This window comes from Plecotus auritus (genome assembly GCF_963455305.1).
Source record: "Plecotus auritus genome assembly, chromosome: 3".
Classification (NCBI taxonomy): Eukaryota; Metazoa; Chordata; class Mammalia; order Chiroptera; family Vespertilionidae; genus Plecotus; species Plecotus auritus.
In genome coordinates this window covers 117,451,449-117,478,117 of record NC_137772.1, presented here as the reverse complement: position 1 = coordinate 117,478,117, position 26,669 = coordinate 117,451,449, and the positions used below count along the sequence as shown (strand labels likewise).

The 26,669-nt window shown below is 48.3% G+C and overlaps 1 protein-coding gene across 7 annotated transcripts in view; it reads left to right on the top strand.

Moving 5' to 3' along the window:
- Positions 1–26,669, top strand: part of FGF9 (fibroblast growth factor 9) — a 238,411-nt gene that overhangs the window by 149,334 nt on the left and 62,408 nt on the right. Inside the window, exon 1 of one of the 7 annotated variants that reach the window (XM_080662099.1) lies at positions 4,688–5,810. The exons of 4 other annotated variants lie outside the window; for them this stretch is intronic. In XM_080662099.1, the coding sequence (XP_080518225.1) occupies positions 5,534–5,810 (277 nt within the window). In that variant the 5' untranslated portion in view covers positions 4,688–5,533. Of the gene's footprint in view, positions 1–4,687; positions 5,811–7,685; positions 7,815–26,669 lie in introns of those variants that run through there. 2 more of the 7 variants (XM_080662104.1, XM_080662100.1) reach the window with 2 other exon arrangements.

The window sequence follows — 26,669 nt, the reverse complement described above, 5'->3', positions numbered from 1 at the left end:
TAGAGCCCTTAGCATACCAATCATGGTTATTTCAAACACCTTGTGTGGTAATACCAAAATTTTGACCATATCTGAGACTGGTTCTGATGCTTGCTTTGTCTCTTTACACTATGTGTGTACACGCGCGTACGCGCGCGTGCGTGTGTGTGTGTGTGTGTGTGTGTGTGTGTGTGCGCGCGCGCGCGAGAGAGAGAGAGAGAGAGAGAGAGAGAGAGAGAGAGAGAGAGAGAGAGAGAGATTACCTTTAGCATGCTTTTTATTTTTTAAATTGAAAGCTGGATATGATGTATTGGATAAAAATTACTGAGATAAATAGGCCTTTATCTGGCTAGAAGTAAGGCTGTTTTTACTGTTTGCAGTAGCTGTGGTGTTAGCGGCTGAGATTTCTTCCTGTGTCCTTGTGTCTCCGCTATTGTCTTTGAGTTTTCCTTGAGACTCCTTAAATGGGGTCTGACTATTTAGAGTCTTTTAGCTCTAATCCCTGTTATTATACAGGAGCCCTATGGAGGTGTTGGTAAGCTGGGGGTAGGGGAAGCGTTCTATAGTCCTATGATGACATCTCAGTTTTTTAGTAAGTCTGCCTCAGCTGGGTGTTTCCCTTCATCCACATTGAAGGCCCGAGGGGGCTAGAGTTAGATTTTTCCCTTCTTGCAGTTTGGTTAGGTGCTGGTGAAATAGTTTCTTTTAGTACTTATTATTTTTATAGCTAAATATTTGGTCCATTTACATTTTATCCTCAAGTAAAGTGTGAAGATTAGGTATTACTTTTCTCCCCATTTGTATAGTCAGTTATTTCAAAACCATTTACTTAATTGTTCATTTTTCCCCCATTGATTGATTATCATTATTAAATTCCAATATTGGGGTTTATTTCTGTAATTTCATTCTGTTATTGCTTTATCTCTTTTTCACATGCTAATATGAATAATTCATATGGTAATACCACTCTGATTTAATTAGTATAGCTTCACAATGTTTAAAAATAATCTATGGCTAGTTATCCCTTTATTTTTCTTGTCAATTTCAAACATTTTTTTGGTCAATTTAATTATCTATATAAAATTTAGTGTTAGTATTTCTAATTTAAAAACTTGTTGGTACTTTTATTGTAATCATGTTAAGCTTTTATGTTAATTTAGAAACAAATGCATATTTATAAAATTTAATTCTTTAAAATCTAAAAACATTATATGCCCTTCTGTTTGTTCCAAGTTTTCCTTTGTGAGAGCTTAAAATATATTTCTTCATATAGATCTTGCACATTTTTGTTCCTAGGAATCTTATCTTTTCTTCTTTCTTCTGTTGTAACTGGTGTCCTTATTTCTTCATTATGTTTCTTAACTGGTTGTTTATATATGCACATAAGTTATTTACGTCTATATATTGATTTCTTGGAAACATGCTATTTATAAAAATTTAAAAGTATATGCCTATTATAATATAGGGCAGTGTTGTACAGTGGGGAGTCTGAGGTCTATGAACATGGCTGCACCATTATTGATCAGCCCTGTGGCAGTAGACAAGGTACTTAATCTTTATAAGCCAGTTTCCTCATGTATCAAATGGGATAATAATAGTACCTACCTCATAAGAAACTTTTGAGGATTGAAAAGATAAAGCACAAAGACACTTAAAGGGTTTCTGGAATGAAGTGAGCAGTTTTGTGCTCTTACATTGAAGCTTAAATCTAGTGCATGGGAGTCAGATGGTGAACAGATGTCAACCTTCCCAACCACTCCCCTCCAGCCACACTCCTCACTTCCTAAACAACAGCGCTGGACTGAACTGAGGGCTGCAGAGTGGGTGGAGGAATTAGGGGAATGGAGACATAAGGCTAGAGGCTCAATTACACCTTGTTGTTGTAGGAAAGGAATAAAATGATTTGGTGATTTGCATTTGGGGTATCCAAGGAGATTGGAGGAGGAGATACATGTTAATGAATAAAACAGTGGAAGTGAACAGAGCACTTTTTCAAATTACCACCTTAAATTGAAAGGGTCTTGATAGCTTATAGGCCATTTATACATTACTTGTATCATAAACACATCTTGGCAGCAGCTCACTCAGTCTATGAGAGAGAAACTTGAAATCACACGGAGTAATGGGTATTGGGGAAGCCAGGTCCAGATCTGCTGACCTATGCTGATGCTTATTCCTCCTCATTTCTCTTTCCTTGTCATTTATTCCCATCTCAGTCTAAGTACTAAATTGTCAGCAGAAAAGACAGAGGACAAACTGGAAGAAGGGGAAACAAGAAAGATTAAAGTATTTTGTGAAGAGAGAGCCTAAGAGAGCTTGGGAGCTGCAATAAAGAATAATATTTGCTGAATATACCATGTGCAGAAATTCCTGGGAACTATGTTAGGAATAATATGATAACAGCAACCATGTCTTAAGTGTCTATTGTGTGCTGCCTGTTTCATGTGCTTTTTTTTTTTTATTCTTAACAGTCTTCCAATGCAGGTGTTACTATGCCAATCACACCACGTGTCTCTAGAAAGCCAGGCCTCAGTCTTCTTAGAGCTTAATATCAATATACTAATTAAAGAATACTTGTAAAACACACCACAGCCCTGGACATAGGAGCTCCTGATCATGGCAGAGCTGGGAGGGAATTGTGAAGTCAGCCATAGCCAATGGGGTGAGCTTCCAAGAAATGTGATGTGAGCAATGAAAGGAGGGAAAGAAACAGGATGGGTAAGTTAATGGGCAAGGAAGCAGGGATGTCTTCCTGCAGCTGGAGTTAGAAATGCGGATGGAGTGTGGACTAAGCCAACTGCAGTGGAAAGGGATGCCCAGAGGAGGCTGCCTCTAAGTAGGAAAATGCTCCATCAGCTACTTAGTCTGTTTTCCCGTTGCTCCATTGCTTTTTAAAGTGACAGTCACGAGGCTTCAGGATTCTTAAGTGGAAATGGTCTTGGCTCATTGGCCGACAGTCTAAAATCAGTTATAAAAAATTTGGTGGGAGATAGCTGGTGGAAATTGCCCCAGTCCTTCCTTCAGTGGAAATGTCCACGTGCTGCTCGGTTGTCTCCTGATCAAGCGTCTCCCCATTTCCATCTTTCGTTTGCCTGTGTCTCTTCCTTCATCAGGTTTCATAAAAAAAGTAATCACCTGGTTCATTGTACCCAAGTGGTCCAGGCATACCCCTGCTTAACCCAGCGCGGCTGGCTGCCCGAGATGAATGCAGGCTACTCGGATGGTTTATGAGAAGTGACACTTGCTTCCCAGCTTCTTGTATCTGCCACTGAGCAGTTAATGTGAAAGCCCACAGTGGATGTGACTGCTGGAAATACTGCTGGGCAGGGCAGGGCTCTGGTGCTTCATGAGCACGTGAGCAGGATGCTCAGAGGCAGCCCCAGACACCCCATGATCCGGGACTGCGGCAAATGGGTGTGGGAATGGAAAGAAGGGAGGGTCACTTCGTCCCTGTCCTTGCTTCTCATCCGCCCCAGCATGTCGTCCACGCGGGGGCAGGGTGAGGTCGCCCCAGGTCGCCCAAGAACCTGCAAATTCATCGCTGCCTTTCATCTCCATAACCTTCAGTCCCGAGGAGGACAGCCTGGCCCTTCCCCTCCAGCTCAAAGCTGCTGCTAAGGCGGGTCCGACTTCTCCCCTAAAAAGGCTCCGATTCCCCTTCCCGCCGCAGGGGTCCAGTCTTGGCTCAGACTTCGCTTCTCACTGCTCGCTCCGCAGTCTGGGGCTGCGCGCAAGTCTCGCCAAGTTTCCCCATCCTGACCCGAGAGTCTGCTCCTTTCTAGGACAATGTGAACAAAGAAGAGCAGGGAGAGGGGCCCGCGGGCGGTTGCCGGGCGAGTGTGAGTGTGAGTGAGTGTGAGTATGTGGTGGGGAACCTCCTCGGGGACCCGCGCAGAACGCACCTAGCCTAGCACCGCAGTGCCCCTTGCGGCTCCGGAAGGCGGGTTGCTTTGTCCCGGCCCGACAGGGTGCGGAGGCCGTGGGTCGCAAGCAGAAATCCGAGGCCGGCTCTGGAGCCCAGGCTTCCACGTTGTCTCGCGGCCGTAGTGGGGACACTGGACTTCTCCTTATCCGAGCTCGCCCTGAGTAGCTTGGTCTGGGGACAGAGGGACCCACTGGGGCGCTCCCCTCCCTGACTCTCCGCGGACGCGCGCAGGTCCAATTCCGGGACCGAGGCGCGTCTTGGGCGCCCCCCGCCGCCTGCGTCGCAGCCCCCGAGACCGCGCGGGTGGGACCTGAACTGCGCCCACCGGAGATGCCCGCCAGGAAGGCTGTCCAAAACCGACCCGGAGGTCTCACCTGCATTACTGTTTGCCTGGCAGAGGAATGAAGGAGATACTGCTATGTCCATTCAATGTCATTAAATCAGCACCCTTCCCTCCAACTCTATCAACTAAGTTGTATTTTTCATGTAACATTAGAGTCCACGCGAAACTACTTTCCCACTCTTGCCTGAACCTTCATCACTGCGCCGAGCCAGGTTTTGGGGTCCAGGCTCCAGTTCCGCAGGAGAACTTGGGAGTCTCAGGACTTGCATCCCCTGCCTCTCTCTGGGCGTCTTTGTAACGCGGGGTGGTCCCGGGTGGTCGCGCCCGGCTGGCTGCGCTGGGCCTGCCGCTGCGCGTTGGGAAAGGGCAGGCGCTAGGACCACGGGACGCGCGGGCAGCACAGCGCTACCTTAAACCCGGCCCAATGCCGCCGCTGCGCCACTCTGCGCGCGGGCCGGGCTGCGCAGGAGGAGCGCTCCGCCCGTCACCAGGCTGGAGCCCGCGCGGCAACACCTGTTCGCGGCCGCAGGGCGCACGCGATCTGTGGACGCCGCTCTCTCGCTCGCCTCTGGCCGTCTGCGCTGAACCAATGGACCTCCGCCGAGACGCCGCACGATTCCGGATTCCAGCTTTGGACGCCTAAAGTTTTTGTTTTTTTGTTTTATTATATTATTATTATTGGTTTTTTTGGAGGGGGGATCGGGAGGGGAGAGTCTTCAACGCCACCAACGTGAGATTTCACCCCCCACTCCCGTCCCCGCCCCCGCCCTGGAAGGATTCCTGCTGATGTCTGCATAGTCGGTTAGAGTAAAAACGGCGCATGCCTTTCCCGGAGTCAGGACCCGTGGATTCTGACGTAGCCCGTGCATCTTAAAATCCTATAATAACGCCTAGGCATTGAAGTTGCCATGGCCATTCCGATCTGGAACCAAATGGAGAAACTACGAAATTCCCCCCGTACGACCGTCGACTGGGATGCAGACCTTCCTGCCTGCTAGGAGCCGGGACTTTGCCCATAGAGATGCATAGATGTGTTTATCAATGTGTCGGCGTGTGAGTATTCAGCGCTGGTTTCTTTAGGCTATTAGTGGTTTGACCTTGAACCTGTACCAGTGAAACGGCAGATTACTTTTATTTATGCATTTCATGGATTGAAGAAAATAACGTGTTTTTCCCCTCTCTGCAACCGCAGTAAGGGAGGGGAGTTGAATATACCTCGCCTAAGATTTCCCGGGTTGGCACCATCATTATTGTTTATCCCTGTGCTCCAACAGCCCAGCCTTCTGATGGCTCCCTTAGGTGAAGTTGGGAACTATTTCGGTGTGCAGGATGCAGTACCGTTTGGGAATGTGCCCGTGTTGCCGGTGGACAGCCCGGTTTTGCTAAGCGACCACCTGGGTCAGTCCGAAGCAGGGGGGCTTCCCCGGGGACCAGCAGTCACGGATTTGGATCATTTAAAGGGGATTCTCAGGCGAAGGCAGCTCTACTGCAGGACTGGATTTCACTTGGAAATCTTCCCTAATGGTACTATCCAGGGAACCAGGAAAGACCACAGCCGATTCGGTAGGTATACCATTAACATTCTTGTGTCTGCGCCGTGACACGTTGGGATTATAACTACCAAGAAGGGGGTGGACAGGCGGGGGTGCAGGAAGGGTCTTTCCCTCTTTCTGCTTCTGTCTTGCCAGCTTAAAAAAATAAAATAAAATAAAAAGCCCCCGGAATTGCAGGTCTGCTACTGGCACATATGCAAGTCTACATTGAAAGGCTTTAAATTAAAAAAAAATTTTTTTTAAGAAGGCCATTATTTAGAAATATCACATAGGCTCCTCATTCCTTTGAATCAGATACTCAGGAAAATCAGGTTTAGGAATTCGTTTGTTTTTGTTTTGGATGACCAATCCCAGGAGTTTAAAGTTTTAATCATTAACTACTGAGAACTTAAAAATGCATTTCCTGAAGGTATGGCTTATTGTAATCTAGTGCCCCAATGAAGTTTTTACCCCTTCCCCCTTTCTTCTAACAAGTATTCTGCTTGAATTATAAATGAAAGGTATTGATTCCCACCATGAGGGTCTGAACCCGTTCTGCTAGGCTTGCTAGCCGGGTGTTTTTTTGAAGTCACATTAGATTTGGGAAGGGGCAGGACGCTCACTGGGGTTGCTTGTCCTTCCAGCCATCAAATTACCACCGGTCTATAGTGTGCAGCCTAGGTGGGGTTCCTGGTGGCTCTCTGGTGAATGTGTGTGCGCCGTGCAAACGCTGAGAGCTAATTATAAAGAGCATTCAGTTCTGAGGACTTCACTTCCCCAGGAGGGTACTTGTGACTCAGCATGGAGGCTACAAACCGGAGGGCTGGTGACCATCCACCCCTTTTATTTCTGCACACACGTGCTGGCTGGGCGACCCTGAGCCCAACAGTCAGCACAGTCCAGGTGGGGGACTCTGCTCCCCCTCGACCCCCGTACTTATACAAAAAATAAAAAGTAAAGAAATAAAAAGCGCCAGTTCGGGCAACCAGGCTGTTGAAAGTTGATTTTTTAGTGGACCCACCTGACAACACTTAAAATGGGTCGTAAAAAACAAAGTCCCGCGGTGATTTTTCTCCCTCAAGCTTTCATGCCAGATGTAGACCACAATCTAAACTATCTGTTTTAGGTTCAGGGGCTGTTGATGAGGCCAGAAGGCGAGCAGGATTCAGGCCTGGGGATGGGATGGCCTAGCATTTTGCCCCTTTGCTCCCCGAGCCTCAGCCCCAAACTGTGCCCTGTTAGTGCAAAAATTACTGGCTGTCCTAAAAAAAAAAAAAAAAAGTGGTAACTCCTGGCCTTGCAATTATTCGGTTGAAAAATACTTCTCCGCCCCCCACTCCGCCCCAGTGGATGCAAGCTCTGGTGGTTGCAGAGCAGACTAAACTTTACAAGTGCTGCTGCTCTGAGGCCGCTGTGGGGGCTGCCACCGTTCCTAGCGTTCGCACCAAGATACTGGCGATGGGCGCCGAGGTTGGGACTGCTGGAGTGTCTGGGTCGCAGCCGCCGTCTGGGGTCGGGGCCGCGCCCCCGGGGGCGAGCAGCTAGGGCGGGTGCCTTAGTGCGCCCCGCGGCGGAACGCGGTCCTCGCGCTGTAGGTCGGCAGGTGCCGGCTCTGCAGCCCCTGCCCTTGGCGCTTTCAGCGGTTGCCCGGCCGGCTCCGCGCGGTCCTAACGCGCTCCACATCCGGCACCCTCTACCCGGCTGGTGCGCCCTGCGTTGCTGTGGGGACTCTGGACTCATTTCTGGGGGCCACGGGCGGTGGCTTGCACACTTATGGCGGCATTTGGGTAACCAGGTTTTTGGCCCAAGTTGAGCCTCTTCGTTTCTTTGTGTGTATGGTCTCCGGGGCTGACCGCCGCCGCCCCAGCTGCGCGGTGGTTTTCGGTGTGGGAACCGCTGGAGGCGCGCGCCGCGGCGGGAGACTTGGTGCGGGGACTGAGGACCAGCTGGATATCGGAACCTGACACCTCGTTCGGTCCTGGATCCTTCTCCCTCTATGGAAAGCGCACAGGCGGGTCTCCGAGGCGCCCGGGAGGTGGGTCGGGGCTTGGGCCCTGCAAGTCCGGAGCGCTGGGGAAAGGATGGGGGTGGGGGTGAGGCCAAAGGCCGGGCGGAACAATGGCAAGCTGAAGTTAACCGCTTCCCGGAGCCCAGCTTCTGGCCTGCGGTCCGCGGCCGGCTTTCCAGCGCCCGGGTGGGCCCGCTTCTCAGCGCGGAGAGCCTAGGGGCTGCAGGGCAGGGCCGGCCCGGTGGCATTGTGTGAACTGGCCGAGCCTGGCCTTGGAGGGACCCTCGGAACCCCCGTGCAGCACTAGTGGACCCGGCATAGAGAGATTATGGGATGTGCTAGTGGGGCTCCCCCACACCCCAAGCTTATGATTCTTATTATTTTAGTGTAGTCACTTTTAGGGTAGGACGTTTGCTACATGCAATCGAGCCATTTGAAATTCAGTAATTGCCACTGGGAGAGTAGGATGCAAGGGAGGTAAGGTGGGGACTACGAGGGTGGAGAGGACCCCAGAGGCGCGTTGTGGCGTTAGCGGACAAGGACTGCTGGTATAGCGGCTGAATAAAGACCATAAAATAACAAAGTAGTCCTCGGCACTCCCCCTGCTTCCCCCATCCTTCAGGTGACATATCTACTGTTTAGACTCGCTGGGCACTGTTGGCAGGGTTCGCAGGGTTCTTGTATGTGGGAGGGTGGGGTGTGGGGGGCAAGGGGCCGGGAGTTATACGATCAGTGAGAGCCGGGGGAGGGGGAAGGGTGTGCCTGGCACTCTCTGCGGTATCGCTCTCCGGGGCTTGGATGGAGTTGAGTGGGTGGCTGTGCGCAGCGGGGGTGGGGAACAAGGGCTATTTAAGTATTTCATCCGGTTGCAGTGAGAAAGGCCGCCGAGTTGACAGCAGTGCTGCGGGCCGCTACCGCTGCGCAGGTCCCAATATTAGCAACCTCTGCAGCTTGGTAGCAAGCCGCATGCCTCCTGCTCTCGCTGCGCAGCCGCGCCCGGCAGAGACCTGCGGCAGCGCTAGGACCCCGCGCAGGGTGGGCGGGAGCTGTGGTAGCGTGTCACACCAAGCACAGGGCTCCCACCTCTATGTTCCCCCCCCCCGCCCCCCCTCTTCTCTCTGGGGACGGCATTCTTTACCCTCAGTGTCTTCTCCCATTCTCTAGGAAAGAGAATTCAGTGGGGCAGGGGTGGGCTGGTATACACCTTGATATATATAAAAGGTGCATCTCGCACCTGGAATGAACCACCAGAAGGAAAGTGACCTCCCTCCTCCACCCGCAGGTGACTGCGGCTTTGGGGGAGCCGGGCGTTGACCCAGCAGGCGCGGGGAGGGGGGGTGGGGGAGGGGAGAGTTGCAGCGGTGACAGCTTAGGTGGGACCTTGAGCGGGCCCTGTGCTTTTCCCTTTGGGGGCGGCGGTGCAGAGATAAGGAATTGGGAATTGTGTCTCTGGGGTACAGGCTACGGGAGCCAGTTTTATTTCCTGTCTTCTCTTTAAAGCACTTGCTAGGCAGAAAAAGGTGAGTAGAATATCAATTGAGAAAATGGTCATGTAGAAGAATAAAAAAGTGAGTGTTGCGGCCTGATTCTCTATTTTATTTGCACAGGGAAGAAAACCTGAGCAGTTGACCCTGGCCTTGGTGGACAGATGGCCTGCTTCTCTGGCTGTGCCTTGTGGCCTGGTGTGGTGGCCCTGCAAGAACCCCAGATGAGCACCCTAACTGGGGCTGCACTTTAAAGGGGCCAGGAGTCAGGTGGAAGTTGTACTAAAGGGGAGAAACAGGGTAGCATGAGTTTTTTAAAAAAGAGGTTAAAGCAATATCATTAAAAATACCTCGCTAAGGGAAAGACTGCCTATTTAAGGAACTGTTTCGGACTGGTCCAGATTCTTGAAAAATTGGTGGGGTTATAACAGTCATTTCTTTTTTTATTAAAATATATTTTTATTGATTTCAGAGAGGAAGGGAGAGGGAGAGGTAGAAACATCAATGATGAGAGAGAATCATTGATTGGCTGCCTCCTGCATGCCCCCTACAGTGGCTGGAGTTTGCAATCCCAGGCATGTGCCCTGACAAGGGGTATTGAATTGTGATCTCCTGGTTCATAGGTCAGTGCTCAACCATTGAGCCACGCCCGACTGGGCTCAAGTAGTCATTTCTTAAGTAACTCTGAGATTTGCTCAAGTTGCTGCTGACTAGACTTTCTGAGATGCAGGCCCTGATATAAATGACTGGGTGGCCCTTGTTTGGGGTTGCTGGCTGAGCAGCGAACTCTCTGTAGTAGGGGGGTTAATCTGTTTTCAAAGCCTCATGTCATGCCTCTTTCCACAGCCTGCATACATTCTTGTCCTCTGAAGAATGCAGCTCTGTTAAGTATTGGGGGCTTTTAGACTAGAGGGCTGTTTAACATAGGCCAGAGTGGAGCAGCATCTGTCCACCATAATACTTCCCAGGGTTGGCCTTGTTATGGCGTTGGAGGTGAGGCACAATATAGGGGGCTCTTGGGAGCTAGGCCAACTTCTGAGTCTGCAGTGAGGATGAAGTTTTGGTGTCATCTTTTTCCTAAAGTAGTCCCTGGAACTGACCTTGCCTCTTGTGGACCAGGGGTGACCTCGGACGGCATAAGACCCTCTGGAACCCAGTGAGCTCATCCTCATTGGGAACTGTTGGCTTCTGTGAAAGGGAATGCCATGAAACTAGCCATGACCCTGTGTTTCCCATGTACCTCCATCAATACCCATTACTTGAGGATGTCTAGGTTGTGTCTGTTGAAGAGGAGAGATAGGCCACCATGGTGCACATATGATGGCAGTTTTTATTTTAAGGGCAATCTCATTCCTCCCTCCCTTTCTTCTATTCCTTGCTCTTTCCTTTTTTTCCTCATCTCTTGTTGATCATTAAGCATTTAAATGTTCCTACATAGAAGTCTTCTCCTGGGCCTCCTCTGTGCTGAACATCTGTATAAACAGATAATGGGAGTGGGCCTTACTCAAACGAGGACAGTTGGAAGCTGAGGCCAAAAGACAGGTGAGTTGACCTGGTTGAGGTTATAGAGTTCACTGGGGAAAAGATGGTACTATAAATGGTAAGGATTTCAGTCTGGCCTGGGTATATGTGTGTGTGTAGATCTTTTTGCCAGGTCTTTCTGACTCAAATAGAAAGACCTGAGAGTGGCTGTGACCCAAACATCTATTGGCTCTCAGATCACTGAGATGACCTCATGAAAAGCTGGGCTGTTCTTTTGAGGTCTTTACTTTTCAAGGAGTTGTAGAGATATGTATGATGTTTGAGGTAATGAAATCTTTTCCACCTGGGGTCACTAGATAGGCAGTTCCTTTTCACATGGTAAGCCCCTTAGAGGCTTGTCCCAGGTACTATTTAATTTAGCAAACCCTTATCACTCCCCTTCCCAAACCCATCTTTGGACACTGACTGATCCCTAAATGGCTCCCTTTCACTGCATTCACCACATAGTTATCATATTCATCTGTTTATTTGTCCTTGGAGGTTATAGGGCTCAGGTTATATCTTATTCATCCTTATATACTCAGCAAATGGCCTGATGCTTGGATTACAGTAGTCACTAATAGCTTGTCGATTGAATGAGTCAATACAATGAATTATAACTATCTTGAAACAAGATAGATATCTTAATACTTTCATTTCCAAGGTATGTAATAATAATAATTTCAGAACTTAAGTTATATAACAAAAGAAGCTATGTGCTATGTTAATATAAATGGTTTGGGTAAATTGTCTACACACATAAGACATGCCTACCTTGCGAAGGTCTGTGTGAGAAGAGAGTGCAGTCCTCCTAGTGCAGCCGTGGGCAAACTACGGCCCGCGGGCCGGATCTGGCCCATTTGGCTGTTCTATCCGGCCCACGGAGCCGAAAGAGCAGAGGGTTCTCTTGCTCTCTCCTCCGCTCCTTTACTTTGAATTTATATTAGTTCACACAAACACTCCATTCATGCTTTTGTTCCGGCCCTCTGGTCCAGTTTAAGAACCCATTGAGGCCCTCGAGTCAAAAAGTTTGCCCACCCCTGTCTAGTGGCTCATCCGTTTTCATTTCCTCTACTACTCCTAGTCCTGCCTATGGGGTCTGTGGAGTCTGACCTAGGCAACATCTTATAGTCACTAGTCATGGAATAACCATATAAAAATGATACAGAAATCATGGATCCGTGAAAAAAAGGTGAAACTAATGGTAAGATGTGTGTAATAGATGAGGAGATAGGTTTTGGAGTCTAGTTGCTTGCAGCCAAGTTATTTAATACCCTTAAAACTGTGTCCCCATTTGTAAAACTGGAGATTAAAATATTGTAATGAGCTTTGGCCAGGTGGTTCAGTTGATTGGAGCATCGTCCTATACAAAATGTTGCGGGTTTGATTCCTGGTCAGGGTACATACCTAAGTTGTGGGTTCAATCCCTGGTCAGGGCACATCCTGGAGGAAACCAATTGATGTTTCTCTCTCACGCTGATGTTTCTCATTCTCACTTTCCATCTTCCCCTTCCTCTATCTCTAAAATCAATGAACATATACCCAGGTGAGAATTAAAAAAATATTGAGGATTAAATGAGAGAAGGCCTCTCATTTGGCCCAGACTAAATTCTCAAGTGTACTAGCTACTAATTAGATGGTCATTGTTATTCATACCAGCCAGTCAGATGGTTTTGTGAGGTCACATACACCTTGTTTCTTGTTGGGCCTGATGGTCACCATTGGCCAATATTCATTATTAGTTTTCAGAGCTACCTCCTGTCTAGAGAAGGTCACATATATACCCTCCTAGAAGATGTATTTTTTATTATTTATTTAATCTTTATTGTTGAAATTATTACATACTAGTGCACGGTGGGGAGGGGTTCCCTCAGCCTAGCCTGCACCCTCTCCAACCGGGGACCCCTTAGGGGATATCTGACTGCTGGTTTAGGAGGATCGAGCCTAAACCGACAGTCAGACATCCCTCTCACAATTTGGGACCGCTGGCTCCTAACTGCTCACCTGCCTGCCTGCCTGATTGCCCCTAATCTCTTTGCCTGCCTGCCTGATCACCCCCAACTGCCCTCCACTGCTGGCCTGATCTCACCCCCAACTGCCCTCCCCTGCAGGCCTGATCTTGCCCCCAACTGCCCTCCCCTGCTGGCCTGATCTCACCCCCAACTGCCCTCCCTTGCCAGCCTGATTGCTCCTAATCCCCTGCTGGTCTGATCTCACCCCCAAATGCCCTCCCCTGCTGGCCTGATTGCCCCTAACTGCCTCTGCCTTGGCCCCCACCACGTTGGCTTTGTCCGGATGGAAGTTGGATGTCTGGAAGATGGCCGATGGACCCGACCTAATTAGCATATTACTTTTTTAGTAGTATAGATAGATTATATAGGATAGGATTGCTTAAATGGGGTTGGGGGAAGCCTTTTTCATCAGGAGGAGATGCTTTTGGCAGACAAAAATACATAATCCCTATATCTGGACTGATAGCCAGCCATATGCACTATAATGCCAAACCAGTCATTAAAAAATTGAATCGCTTTCTTACACCTTACACCAAACAGCTGTTGCCCTTAAAACCCCTCCTCAGCCCCCACCTTAGGTTCCACCTTCGCAGTTCACCCAGATTAGATTCTGATTGGTCGGTTTCTATGCTAGTCAGCGTCAAAAGCTCTGCCTCCTAGGCAGCCATTGGCTTCTCGCACTTCACCCAGATTTGATTCTGATTGGTTGGTTTATATGCCAGTCAGCGTCTCTGGGCCTATCTTCAGGCCTGATCAGAGAGGCGGGGCTGACCAGCAGCCCCTGTGGCTGCAGGCGAGGCCCGGAGAGAAAGAGAGGCAAGGGCTGATCAACAGCTGCCACAGAGGCTGCAGATCAGACCCTGCTTCTCTCTCCGGGCTTCTCTCTGGGCCTGATCCTCAGCCCCCTTGGCAGTCAGTGCTGGGTCGTTGCGCCTGCTGCGGCTGACTTCCGCGGCGCCGACCCAGTATTGACTGCCACAGAGGCTGCGGATCAGACCCTGCTTCTCTCTCTGGGCCTGATCCGCACCCCCCTTGGCAGTCAGTGCTGGGTCACTGTGCCTGCAGTGGTGGCAGTTAGTGCTGGGTCGCTGAGGCAACCCAGCACTGACTGCAGGCCTGACTTCCGGTGTTCGGTTGTCTGTTCAGTCATTTTGGATATTATGGACCCTGGCTCTTTATATATATACTAGAGGCCCGGTGCACGAAATTCATGCACAGGGGGCGGGTGGGTGTCCCTCAGCCCAGCCTGCACCCTCTCCAATCTGGGACTGCTGGCTCCCAACTGCTCACCTGCCTGCCTTCCTGATTGCCTCTAACCGCTTCTGCCTACCAGCCTGATCACCCCCTAACCACTCCCCTGCCAGCCTGTTTGCCCCTAACTGCTCTCCTCTTCAGGCCTGGTCTCCCCCAACTGCTCTCCCCTGCAGGCCTGGTCGCCCCCAACTTACCTCCTCTGCCAGTCTGGTCATCCCTAACTGCCCTCCCCTGCAGGCTTGATCGCCCCCAACTGCCCTCCCTTGCAGGCCTGGTTCCTCCCAAACTGCCCTCCCCTGCTGGCCATCTTGTGGCAGCCATCTTGTGTCCACATGGGGGTAGGATCTTTGACCACATGGGGGCAGCCATCTTGTGTGTTGGAGTGATGGTCAATCTGCATATTACTCTTTTATTAGATAGGATATATATATATTGAGAGAGGCCCAGTGCACAAAATTCATGCATGGGGGAGGGGAGGGTCCCCTCAGCCCAGCCTGCACCCTCTCCAATTGGGAACCCTCGGAGAATGTCCAACTGCCAGCAGTCGGACATCCCTCACAATCCTGGACCGCTGGCTCCCAACTGCTCACCTGCCTGCCTACCTGATCACCCCTAACTGTCCCCCCCCCCCCCCGCCAGCCTGATCACCCCCAACTGCTCCACCCCCATTGGCCTCGTTGTCCCTAACTGCCCCTCCACCAGCCTGGTTGCCCCTTACTGCTGCCCCCTTCTGGCCTGGTTGCCCCCAACTGCCCCCCTGCCGTCATGGTCACCCCTAACTGTCCCCCTGCTGGCCTGGTCGCCCCCAACTGCTGCCCCCGCTAGCCTGGTTGCCCCTAACTGCCCCCCCCCCCCCCGCTGGCCTAGTCACCCCTCACTGCCCCCCCCTATCTGCCTGGTTGCTTCCAACTGCCCTCCTCTGCCAGTCTGGTCACACCTAACTGCCCCCCCCCCCCCCCCCGCCAGCCTGGTCATCTCCTACTGTCCCCCCTGCTGGCCTGGTTGCCCCCAACTGCCCCCACTGCTGGCCTGGTTGCCCCTAACTGCTCCCCCCCTGGCCAGCCTGGTGGCCCTCAACTGCCCCCTCCTGTTGGCCTGTCACCCATCACTGTTCCCCCTGCCAAGCTGGTCTCCCCTAACTCCCCCCCCACTTCCAGCCTGGTCGCCCCTAAATCCCCCCACCCCCACCAGACTGGTTGCCCCTTACTGCCCCCCCTGCTGGCCTGGTCGCAACCAACTGCCCCACCCTGCTGGCCTGGTCAGTCCTCACTGCCCCCCTGCCGGCCTGGTTACCCCCAACTGCCCTCCCCTGCAGGCATGGTCACCCCTAACTGCCCTCCCCTGCCAGCCTGGTCACCCCTAACTGCCCTCCCCTGCAGGCCATCTTGTGGCAGCCATCTTGTGTCCACATGGGGGCAGCCATCTTGTGTGTTGGAGTGACGGTCAATTTGCATATTACTTTTTTATTAGATAGGATATGGATTTCTCCCCTTTTCCCCCCCCATTGACCTCTTCTAGCCTGCCCCTGTCCCCCATAGGTTATGCATATATGCAAACGAGTTCATTGGTTGATCTCTTCCCACCAACCCGCCCTCCCCTGCCTTCACTCTGAGGTTCGACAGTCTGTTCCATGCTTCTGTGTCTCTGCATCTATTTTTGTTCATCAGTTTATTTTGTTCATTAGATTCCACATATGAGTGAGATGTGATACTTATCTCTCTGTAACTGGCTTATTTCTCTTAGCATAATACTCTCCAGGTCCATCCATGCTGTTGCAAATGGTAAGAGTTCTTTCTATTTTACAGCTGCACAGTTTTCTGTTGTGTAAATGGACCACAGCTTTTTTATCCACTCATTTGCTGATGGGCACTGCTGTAAATTGTTATTGTAAATTGTACTGCTATGAACATAGGGGTGTATATATCCTTTCTGATTGGTGTTTCTGGTTTCTTAGGGTATAGTCCTAGAAGTGGGATCACTGCGTTAATGGGAATTACAGTTTTAATTTTTTGAGGAAACTCCATACTGTTTTCCACAGTGGCTGCACCCAGTCTGCATTCCCACCAGCAGTGTATGAGGGTTCCCTTTTCTCCACATCCTCGCCAACACTTGTCATTTGTTAATTTGTTGATGATAGCCATTCTGATAGTTGTGAGGTGGTACCTCATTGTCATTTTGATTTGTATCTCTCTGATGATTAGTGACTTTGAGCATTTTTACATATGCTTCTTAGCCTTCTGTATGTTCACTTTGGAGAAGTGTATACTTAGGTCCTTTGCCCATTTTATTAAGTTGTATGAGTTCCCTATATATTTTGGAGATTAATTCCTTCTTGGATGTATCATTGGCAAATATGTTCCCCTATGCCAGGGGTCCTCAAACTTTTTAAACAGGGGGCCAGTTCATTGTCCCTCAGACCGTTAGAGGGCCAGACTATAGTTAAAAAAAAAAAAACTATGAACAAATTCCTATGCGCACTGCGGGCCCGGGACGAGTCGGCTGCTAAGCAGGACAGGCAGCGGCACCCGGCGGGCCGGATAAATATCCTTGGGAGGCCGCATGTGGCCCGCGGGCCATAGTTTGAGGACGCCTGCCCTATGCAGTGGGCTTTCTTGTTGTTTTGTTGATGCTTTCTTTTGCTGTGCAGAAGCTTTTTATTTTAATGTAGTCCTGTTTGTTTATTTTCTCCTAAGTTTCCATTGTCCTACAAGATGTATTGGTAAACATATTGCTATGAGGAATGTGTGAAATTTTGCTGCCTATGGTTTCTTCTAAGATTTTTATGGTTTCAGGTCTTACATTTAAGTCTTTTATCCATTTTGAGTTTATTATTGTGTATGGTGTAAGTTTGTGGTCTAGTTTCATTTTTTTTGCATGTACCACTGCAATTTTCCCAATACGATTTATTTAAGAGAGTGTCTTGACTCCATTGTATGCTCTTGCCTCCTTTGTCAAATATTAATTGAGCATAGTGGTTTGGGTCAATTTCTGGATTCTCTATTCTATTCCATTGGTCTATATGTCTGTTCTTGTGCCAGTACCAGGCAGTTTTGAGAATAGTGGCTTTGTAATATAGCTTGATATCTGGTATTGTGATCCCTCCACCTTTGTTCTTTTATCTCAGGATTGCTGAGGGTGTTTGGGGTCTTTTTTTATTCCATATGAATTTTTAGAGAGTTTGTTCTAGGTCTGTGAAGTATACTGTTGGTATTTTAATAGGGTTGTGAGTATTTTTTAGTGTTTTGATTAAGCCTTTTCCTGTTGACATGGTTTACCTAATGGGTCAGATCTCCAAGGGGGCAAATGTTTCCTGTCTTTCATCCTATCCTATCTAATAGAAGAGTAATATGCAAATTGACTATCACTCCAACACACAAGATGGCCGCCCCCATGTGGTCAAAGATGGCCACCCCCATGTGGTCCCAATATAGTCACCACAAGATGGCCAGCAGGGTGGGGCAGTTGTGGGCTATCAGGAGGGGAGGGCAGTTGAGGGGACCAGGCCTGCAGGGAAGGGCAGTTGGGGGTGACCAGGCCAGTGGGGGAGGGCAGTTGGGAGGGACCAGGCCTGAAGGGGAGGGCAGATGGGGGGGACCAGGCCTGAAGGGGAGGGCAGTTGGGGGTGACTAGGCCTGCAGGGGAGGGCAGTTGGGGGTGACCAGGCCAGCAGGGGAGGGCAGTTGGGGGTGACCAGGCCAGCAGGGGAGGGCAGTTGGGGGTGACCAAGCCTGCAGGGGAGGGCAGTTGGGGGGGACCAAGCCTGAAGAGGAGGGCCATTGGGGGGTACAAGGCCAGCGGGGAGGGCAGTTGGGGGTGACTAGGCCAGCAGGGAAGGGAACTTGGGAGGGACCAGGCCTGCAGGGGAGGGCAGTTGGGAGGACCAGGCCTGAAGAGGAGAGCCATTGGGGGTGACCAGGCTGGCATGGGAGGGCAGTTGGGGGTACCCAGCCTGCAGGGGAGGGCAATTAGTGCATCCAGGCTGGCAAGGGAGGGCAGTTTGGGGTGACCAGGCCGGCAGGGGATGGCAGTTAGGGGTGACAAGGCCAGCAGGGGAGGGCAATTAGGGGTAATCGCGCTGGCAGGGGAGCAGTTAGGCGTCAATCAGGCTGGCAGGGGAGTGGTTAGGGGCTGATCAGGCTGACAGGCAGAAGCAGTTAGGGGCAATCAGGCAGGCAGGCAGGTGAGCAGTTGGGAGCCAGCAGTCCTGGATTGTGAGAGGGATGTCCGACTGCCCGTTTAGGTCCGATCCCACTGTGCATTCGGACATCCCTCTAGGGGTCTCAGATTGGTGAGGGTGCAGGTTGGGCTGAGGGACACATACATCCCCCCCCTCTCCATGCACGAATTTCGTGCTCCGGGCCTCTAGTCGAATATAAGAGTAATATGCAAATTAACCATCACTTTGCAATAAAGATGGTGGCACCCACAGCCAATAAGGGGATATGCAAATTGCCGCGACAAAGATGGCGGTGTCGGCCGGAGCCATGGAACTGGCCGGAGCAGGCAGGAAGCCAAGCCGGCCGGAGAGCAGGCGGGAGGTGGGGGCTTGGCTTCCTTGATCGCCTCAGCCAACTCTGTGGCCGCAGCCCAGACAAAGCCATAGTGGCAGTGCCGAGGCAGAGGCGATTAGGGGAGATCAGGCCAGGAGGGGAGGGCAGTTGGAGGTGATCAGGCCGGCAGTGGGGAAAGTTGGGGGTGAGCAGGCTGGCAGGGGGGGGGGCAGTTGGGGGTGAGCAGGCCAGCGGGAGGGGCAGTTGGGGATGAGTAGGCCAGGAGGGGGGCAGTTGGGGCCAAGCAGGCCGGCAGTCGGGGCAGTAGGGGGTGAGCAGGTCAGCAGGGAGGGCCAGTTGGGGCAAGCAGGCTGTCAAGGAGGGCAGTAGGGGGCTAGCAGGCCGGCAGGGGGAGCATTGGGGGTGAGAAGGCCGGTGGGGGGGCAGCTGGGGGCGAGCAGTTTGGCAGGCAGAGTGGTTAGGGGCGATCAGGCAGGCAGGCAGGCAGGTGAGCGGTTAGGAGCCAGCGGTCCCGGATTGCGAGAGGGATGTCCAATTGCTTTTCAGGTCCGATTCCTGTGTGAGGGGTCCCAGATTGGAGAGGGTTCAGGCCAAGCTGAGGGTCACCCCCCGTGTGCATGAATTTCATGGACCGGGCCACTAGTTTTATGATGACAACTGGACATTAATGAATTCCTAACACTAATTTTGGGGTAACTGTGACCTATATTGTGCTGTGTTTTCAGGTAGCTAAGAAGAGATTCACGTGTAGGTGACTCCTAATGGCAGTTAAATGCCACACTTTTAATTATTTTCAACCATAAGAGTTAGAAATAGTATAATGCAACAGAATGATTGCAATGAGGGTGAAATGAAGCTCATGGAAACATTACTGTATTTATCTTTCAAATAGCTTTGTGAGGTAGGAAAGATTATCAGGAAACATGTTTATTTTTGGTTTATCTTCCATTACAGAGTCACAGAGTTTCAGATCTGAAATGTAATTTGTAATTTTGCTTTCTATTTTTCCATACAGCATTTCATATTCCATAAAAATAAATAGTTTGCAGGTCCATATAGATATTCTGTGAATTGTAAACACAAGATCTTTGTTGTATTTTGTGTTTAAAAAACAATTAGGAAGGCCCCTTTATAAGAAATATCTCTTGTCTTTCACATCACCTTGGAATTTTTTGCTTTCTTATACACTGAGTGGCCAGTTTATTATGATCTCTGAACGCATAATAATCTGGCCACTCAATATATATATAAGGCCCGGTGCATGAATTTGTGCATGGGTGGGGTCCGGCCAGCCTGGCCAGGGGGAGGGGACATGGGCAGTTGGACGGCCTGACTGCTGGTTGAACTCCTGGTCGAGGGGACAAGTTGCATATTAGCCTTTTATTATATAGGATATACACTGAGTGGCCAGATTATTATGCGTTCTGAGATCAGAATAATCTGGCCAGTCAGTGTATGTATGCAGTTCATGTATTTTTTTTCTTTCTTCTTTGATTAAGGTATTACATATGTGTCCTTACCATCCTGTTGTCCCCCCACATCCTTCATCCCCGCCTCATGCCCTAACCCCCCTGGTGTCTGTGTCTATTGGTTATGCTAATATGCATGCATACAAGACCTTTGGTTGATCTCTTCCCCCTTCCCCCACCTTCCCCTACCTTCGCTCTGAGGTTTGAGCATCTGATTGATGCTTCTCTGTCTCTGGATCTGTTATTGTTCATCGGTTTATGTTGTTCTTTATAATCCACAAATGAGTGAGATCATGTGATACTTACCTTTCTCTGATTGGCTTATTTCTCTTGGCTTAATACTCTCCATGTCCATCCATGCTGTTGCAAATGGTAAGAGTTCCTTCTTTTTTTTCCCCTTTATTGATTAAGGTATTACAAATGTGTCCTTATCCCCCCATTGTCTCCCCATCCCCCCACTCATGCCCTCACCCCCTCTGTTGTATGTATCCATTGGTTATGCTTATATGCATGCATACAAGTCCTTTGGTTGAACTCTCCCCCTGAGTCCTGCCCTCCCCTGCCTTCCCTCTGAGGTTTGAGCATCTGATTGATGCTTCTCTGTCTCTAGATCTATTTTTGTTCATCGGTTTATGTTGTTCATTATAATCCACAAATGAGGGAGATCATGTGATATTTATCTCTCTCTGACTGACTTATTTCACTTAGCACAGTGGTCAGCAAACTGCGGCTCGCGAGCCACATGCGGCTCACAAGTGCGGTTTGCCGCTCTATTGACCAATGAGTTTGCCGACCACTGACTTAGCATAATGCTCTCCAGCTCCATCCATGCTGCTTTAAATGGTAAGAATTCCTTCTTTTTTACCGCAGCGTAGTATTCCATTGTGTAGATGTACCACAGCTTTTTAATCCACTCATCTGCTGATGGGCACTTAGGCTGTTTCCAAATCTTAGCTATGGTGAATTGTGCCGCTATGAACATAGGGATGCATATATCCTTTCTGATTGGTGTTTCTAGTTTCCTGGGACATATTTCTAGAAGTGGGATCACTGGGTCGAATGGGAGTTCTATTTTTAGTTTTTTGAGGAAACTCCATACTGTTCTCCACAGTGGCTGCACCAGTCTGCATTCCCACCAGAAGTGCACGAGGGTTCCCTTTTCTCCTCATCCTTGCCAGCACTTGTCATTTGTTGATTTGTTGATGATAGCCATTCTGACAGGTGTGAGATGGTACTGCATTGTCGTTTTGATTTGCATCTCTCGGATGATTAGTGACATAGAGCATGTTTTCATATGTCTCTTGGCCTTCCTTATGTCCTCTTTCAAAAAGTATCTATTTTTTTAAAAATCTTTATTGTTCAGATTATTACAGGTGTTCCTCTTTTTTTTCCCCCTCATAGCTCCCCTCCACCTGATTCCCCACCCCACCCCATGCCCTTACCCCCCGCCACTGTCTTCATCCATAGGTGTAGATTTTTGTCCAATCTCTTCCTGAACCCCTCACACCCCCTTGCCCCTGAGAATTGTCAGTCCACTCCCTTTCTATGTCCCTGATTCTATTATATTCACCAGTCCATTCTGTTCTTCAGATTTTTTATTCACTTGATTTTTAGATTCACTCGTTGGTAGGTATGTATTTGAAAAGTATCTATTTAGATCCGTTGCCCATTTTTTGATTGGGTTGTTTATCTTCTTTTTGTTAAGTTGTATGAGTTCCCTATAATGTTGGAGATTAAACCCTTATTGGAGATAACATTGGCAAATACGTTCACGGATGCAGTGGGCATTCTTGTTGTTTTGTTGATAGTTTCTTTTGCTGTGCAGAATCTTTTAATTTTGATGTAGTCCCATTTGTTTATTTTCTCTTTAGTTTCCATTGCCCTAGGAACTGTATCGGTGAAGATATTGCTTCAGTATATGTCTGAGATTTTGCAGCCTGTGGATTCCACTAGTATTTTTATGGTTTCCCGTCTTATGTTTAAGTCCTTTATTCATTTTGAGATTATTTTTGTGTATGGTGTAAGTTGGTGGTCTAGTTTCATTTTTTTGCATGTATCTGTCCAATTTTCCCAACACCATTTATTGAAGAGACTGTCTTGACTCCATTGTATGTTCATGCCTCCTTTGTCAAATATTAATTGAGCACAGTGTTTTGGGTTGATTTCTGGGTTCTCTATTCTATTCCATTGATCTATATGTCTGTTCTTATGCCAGTACCAGGCAGTTTAGAGAACAGTGGCTTTGTAATATAGATTGATATCTGGTATTGAGAGCTGTCCTACTTTGTTCCTCTTTCTCAGGATTGCTGCAGCTATTCCTTTTTGTTTTTGTTTCAGATGAATTTTTGGGAGTTTGTTCTAGGTCTGTGAAATATGCCTTTGGTATTTTAATGGGCAGTACTTTGAATCTATAGATTGCTTTGGGTAGTATGGACATTTTAATGATGTTGATTCTATCAATCCTTGAACACGGTATGTTCTTTCATCTGTTTATGTCTTCCTCTATCTCTTTTTTCAGTGTCCTGTAGTTTTCTGAGTACAGGTCTTTTACCTCCTTAGTTAAGTTTATTCCTATGTATCTTAATTTTTTTGGTGCGATGATAAATGGGATTGTTTTTTTAATCTCTCTTTCTGTAAGTTCACTATCCTATCTAATAAAAGAGTAATATGCAAATTAACCACCACTCCACTAAACCCACAAGCCACGCCCACAAGCCAATCAGGAGCGAATATGCAAATAAACCCAACCAAGATGGCTACGGCCACAGAGAGCAGGAGGGAGGCTTGGGTTTCCCTAGCAATGGAGGAAGCCAAGCTTTCCGCCTTTCCTAGCCAGCCTAGGCCTCCAGTCAAGGCTACAAAGTTTCAATGATAGAAGATACATAAATCCAAACAGAAATGGCGGCAGCCATGGAGCTAGAAAGACCAGGAGGCTAGGGTTGCCCACAGCGATGGAAGAAGCCAAGCTTCTGCAGCCCTGGCTGGCCCAAGCTTCCGCTTAAGGCTACAAAGTTTCAATTATATAAGATACATAAATCCCAACAGAAATGGCTGCCGCCATGGAGCAAGCAGAAGGCTTGGCTCTGCTCCAGGCTACAAAGTTTCAATTGTAGAAGATAAATAAACCCCAGATACCAGGGCTTCCGCTTGGATTGCTGAGGGGCGTGGCCGGCCTGCAAACCACCACAGGCCCCTCGCCCAGGCCGCCCCATGCCCCAAGGGAACCCCCACCCTGACCCGGGACACCCTTCAGGGCAAACCAGCTGGCCCCCCACCCGAGCACCAGGCCTCTATCCTATCTAATAAAAGAGTAATATGCAGATTGACCATCACTCCAACACACAAGATGGCTGCCCCCATGTGGTCAAAGATCCTGCCCCCATGTGGACACAAGATGGCCACCACAAGATGGCCAGCAAGGGAGGGCAGTTGGGAGGGATCAGGCCTGCAGGGGAGGGCAGTTGGGAGCGACCAGGCCTGCAAGGGAGGGCAGTTGGGGGCGATCAAGCCTGCAGGGGAGGGCAGTTAGGGGTTACCAAGCTGGCAAAGGAGGGAAGTTGGGGGCTACCAGGCCTGCAGGGAAAGGCAGTTGGGAGGGACCCAGGCCTGCAGGGGAGAGCAGTTGGGGGGACCAGCCCTACAGTGGAGGGCAGTTAGGAGTGACCAGGCCTGCAGGGGAGGGCAGCTGGGGGGAACCCAGGCCTGCAGGTGAGAGCAGTTGGGGGAGACCAGGCCTGCAGGGGAGGGCAGTTAGGGGTGACCAGGCCTGCAGGGGAGGGAAGTTAGGGGTGACCAGGCCTGCAGGGGAGGGCAGTTAGGGGAAAACAGGCTGGCAGGGGAGCAGTTAGGCATCAATCAGGCTGGCAGGGGAGTGGTTAGGGGGTGATCTGGCTGGCAGGCAAAAGCGGTTAGGGGCAGTCAGGAAGGCATGCAGGCGAGTAGTTGGGAACCAGCAGTCCTGGATTGTGAGAGGGATGTTCAACTGCCTGTTTAGGCCCGATACCGGTGGGACATTCCTCGAGGGGTCCCAGATTGGAGAGGGTGCAGGCTGGGCTGAGGGACACCCCCCTGGTGCACAAATTTCGTGCACCGGGCCTCTAGTTGGTGTATAAAAATGCCAGTTTTCTTAGCCTTAATTTTGTATCCTGCTACATAGCTGAATTCATTTATTAAGTCTAAACATTTTTTGATGGAGTCTTTAGGGTTTACTATGTATAGTATCATGTCATTTGCGAATAATGACAGTTTTATGTCTTCTTTCCAATTGGATACCTTTTATTTCTTCCTCTTGTCTAATTGCTATGGCTAGCACTTCCTGTATTATGTGAAACAGGAGTGGTGAGAGTCGGCATCCCTGTCTTGTTTCTGTTCCTAGGTGAAATGGTTTTAGTTTATTCCCACTGAGTATGATGTTGGCTGCAGATTTATCATATAAGGCTTTTATTACGTTGAGGTATTTCCACATTTCTCAGGGGTTTACCAAGAAAGGGTGTTGGGTTTTGTCAAATACTTTTTCTGCATCAATTTTTATGACTCTGTGGTTTTTATCTCTCAATTTGTTTATGTGATATATCATGTTTATTGATTTGTGGATATTGTACCATCCTTGCATCCCCGGGATAAATCCTACTTGGTCATGGTGTATGATCTTTCTGATGTACTGCTGAATCCGATTTGCTAGAATTTTGTTGAGGATTTTAGCATCATTGTTCATATTGGCCTGTAATTCTCTTTCATTGTGTTGTCTTTATCTGGTTTTGGTATTAGGGTAATGCTGGCTTCATAGAATGAGGTTGGAAGTGTTCCTTCCTCTTGAATTTTTTGGAATAGTCTGAGGAGGATAGGTTTTAGTTCTTCCTTGAATGTTTGGTAAAACTCCCCTTGTGAAGCTGTCTGGCCCCGGGCTTTTGTTTGCTGGAAGCTTTTTGATGACCACTTAAATTTCCTGCATAGTTATCAGCCTATTGAGATTTTTAAGGTCTTCCTGATGGAGTTTTGTAAGGTTATATTTTTCTAGGAATATGTCGATTTCCTCCAGGTTGTCTAGTTTGTTGGAATAGAGTTGTTCATTGTATTATTTTACAATCCTTTGTATATCTGTGGGTCTGGTATTTCACCTCTTTCATTTCTAAATTTGTTTATTTGATTCCTCTCTCTTTGTTTCTTTAAACCTGGCTAGAGGTTCATCAGTCTTGTTTATCTTTTGAAAGAACCAGCTCTTGGTTTCATTGATATTTTGTATTGGTTTTTTTTTTTTTTTGGTCTCTATGTTAGTTATTTCTGCTCTGATCTGTAGTATCTCCTTTCTTCTGCTCACTCTGAGCTTTTCTGTTGTTCTCTTTCTAATTCTTGAAGTTGTACAGTTACAAGATTTATTACTGTTTTTTTTGAGGTAGGCCTCTAGAGCTATAAACTTCCCTCTCAGGATTACTTTCAATGTGTTCAATAGATTTTGGATTGTTGTGTTTTTGTTGTCATTTGTTTCTAGGATGTTTTAAATTTTTCTTTGATCTCTTTTGTAACCCAATCATTATTTAATAGCATGCTATTCCACTTCCAAGTATTTGAATTTTTTGGATTGTTTTTATTGTAGTTGATTTCTAATATTATGCCATTGTGGTCTGAGAAGATGCTTGATATGATTTCAGTCTTCTGGAATTTGGAGAGACTTTGCCTGTGACCCAATATGTTGTCTATCTTTGAAAATGTCCCATGTGCACTTGAGAAGAATGTATATTCCATCACTTTGGGGTGATATTCTGAAGATGTCTATTAAGTCCATCTGTTCTGGTGTGTCATTTAGGATTTCTTTTTTCTTTTTTTACTGATTTTTTGTCTTTAGGATTTTTCCAGTGATGTCTGTTGGGTATTAAAGTCCCCTACTATGACTGTATTGTTGATCTCTCCCTTGATATCTTCCAGGAGTTTTTTTTATGTATTTGGGTGCTTCTGCATTGGATGCCTATATGTTTACCAAGGCTATATCCACTTGTTTTATTGATCCCTTCAGTATTATGAAGTGGCCTTCCTTATCTCTTGTTATGGCATTCACTTTGAGGTCCATTTTGTCAGATATAAGTATTGCTACCCCAGCCTTTTTTTTTTTTTTTTCATTTCCATTTGCCTGAAAGATATTTTTCCATTCCTTCACTTTCCGTCTGTGTGGGTCTATTGTTCTGAGGTGGGTATCTTTTAGACAGTATATATACAGGTTATGTTTTCTTATCCATTCAGCCACTTGATGTCTTTTGATTGGAGTATTTAGTCCATTTATGCTTAAAGTAATTATTGATAGGTACTTGTTTCTAGCCATTTTATTTATGCCTGTTTTCCTTCTTTCATTTTTATTTATTCTTTTTACAACAGTCCCTTTAGCATTTCTTGCATTGGTGGCTTGGTGGTGATAAACTCCCTTAGCCTTTTTTTTTTTTTTTTTTTTTTTTTTAATCTGTGAAGCTCCTGATTTCCCCTTCAATTTTGAATGATAGCCTTGCTGGATAGTGTATTCTGGGGTTCAGTCCTTTGCTTTGCATCACTTTTAAACTTCTTTCCATTCCTTTATGGCCTGATGTTTTTCTGTTGAGAAATCATTTGATAATCTAATGGGAGATCCCTTGTACATAACTTTCTG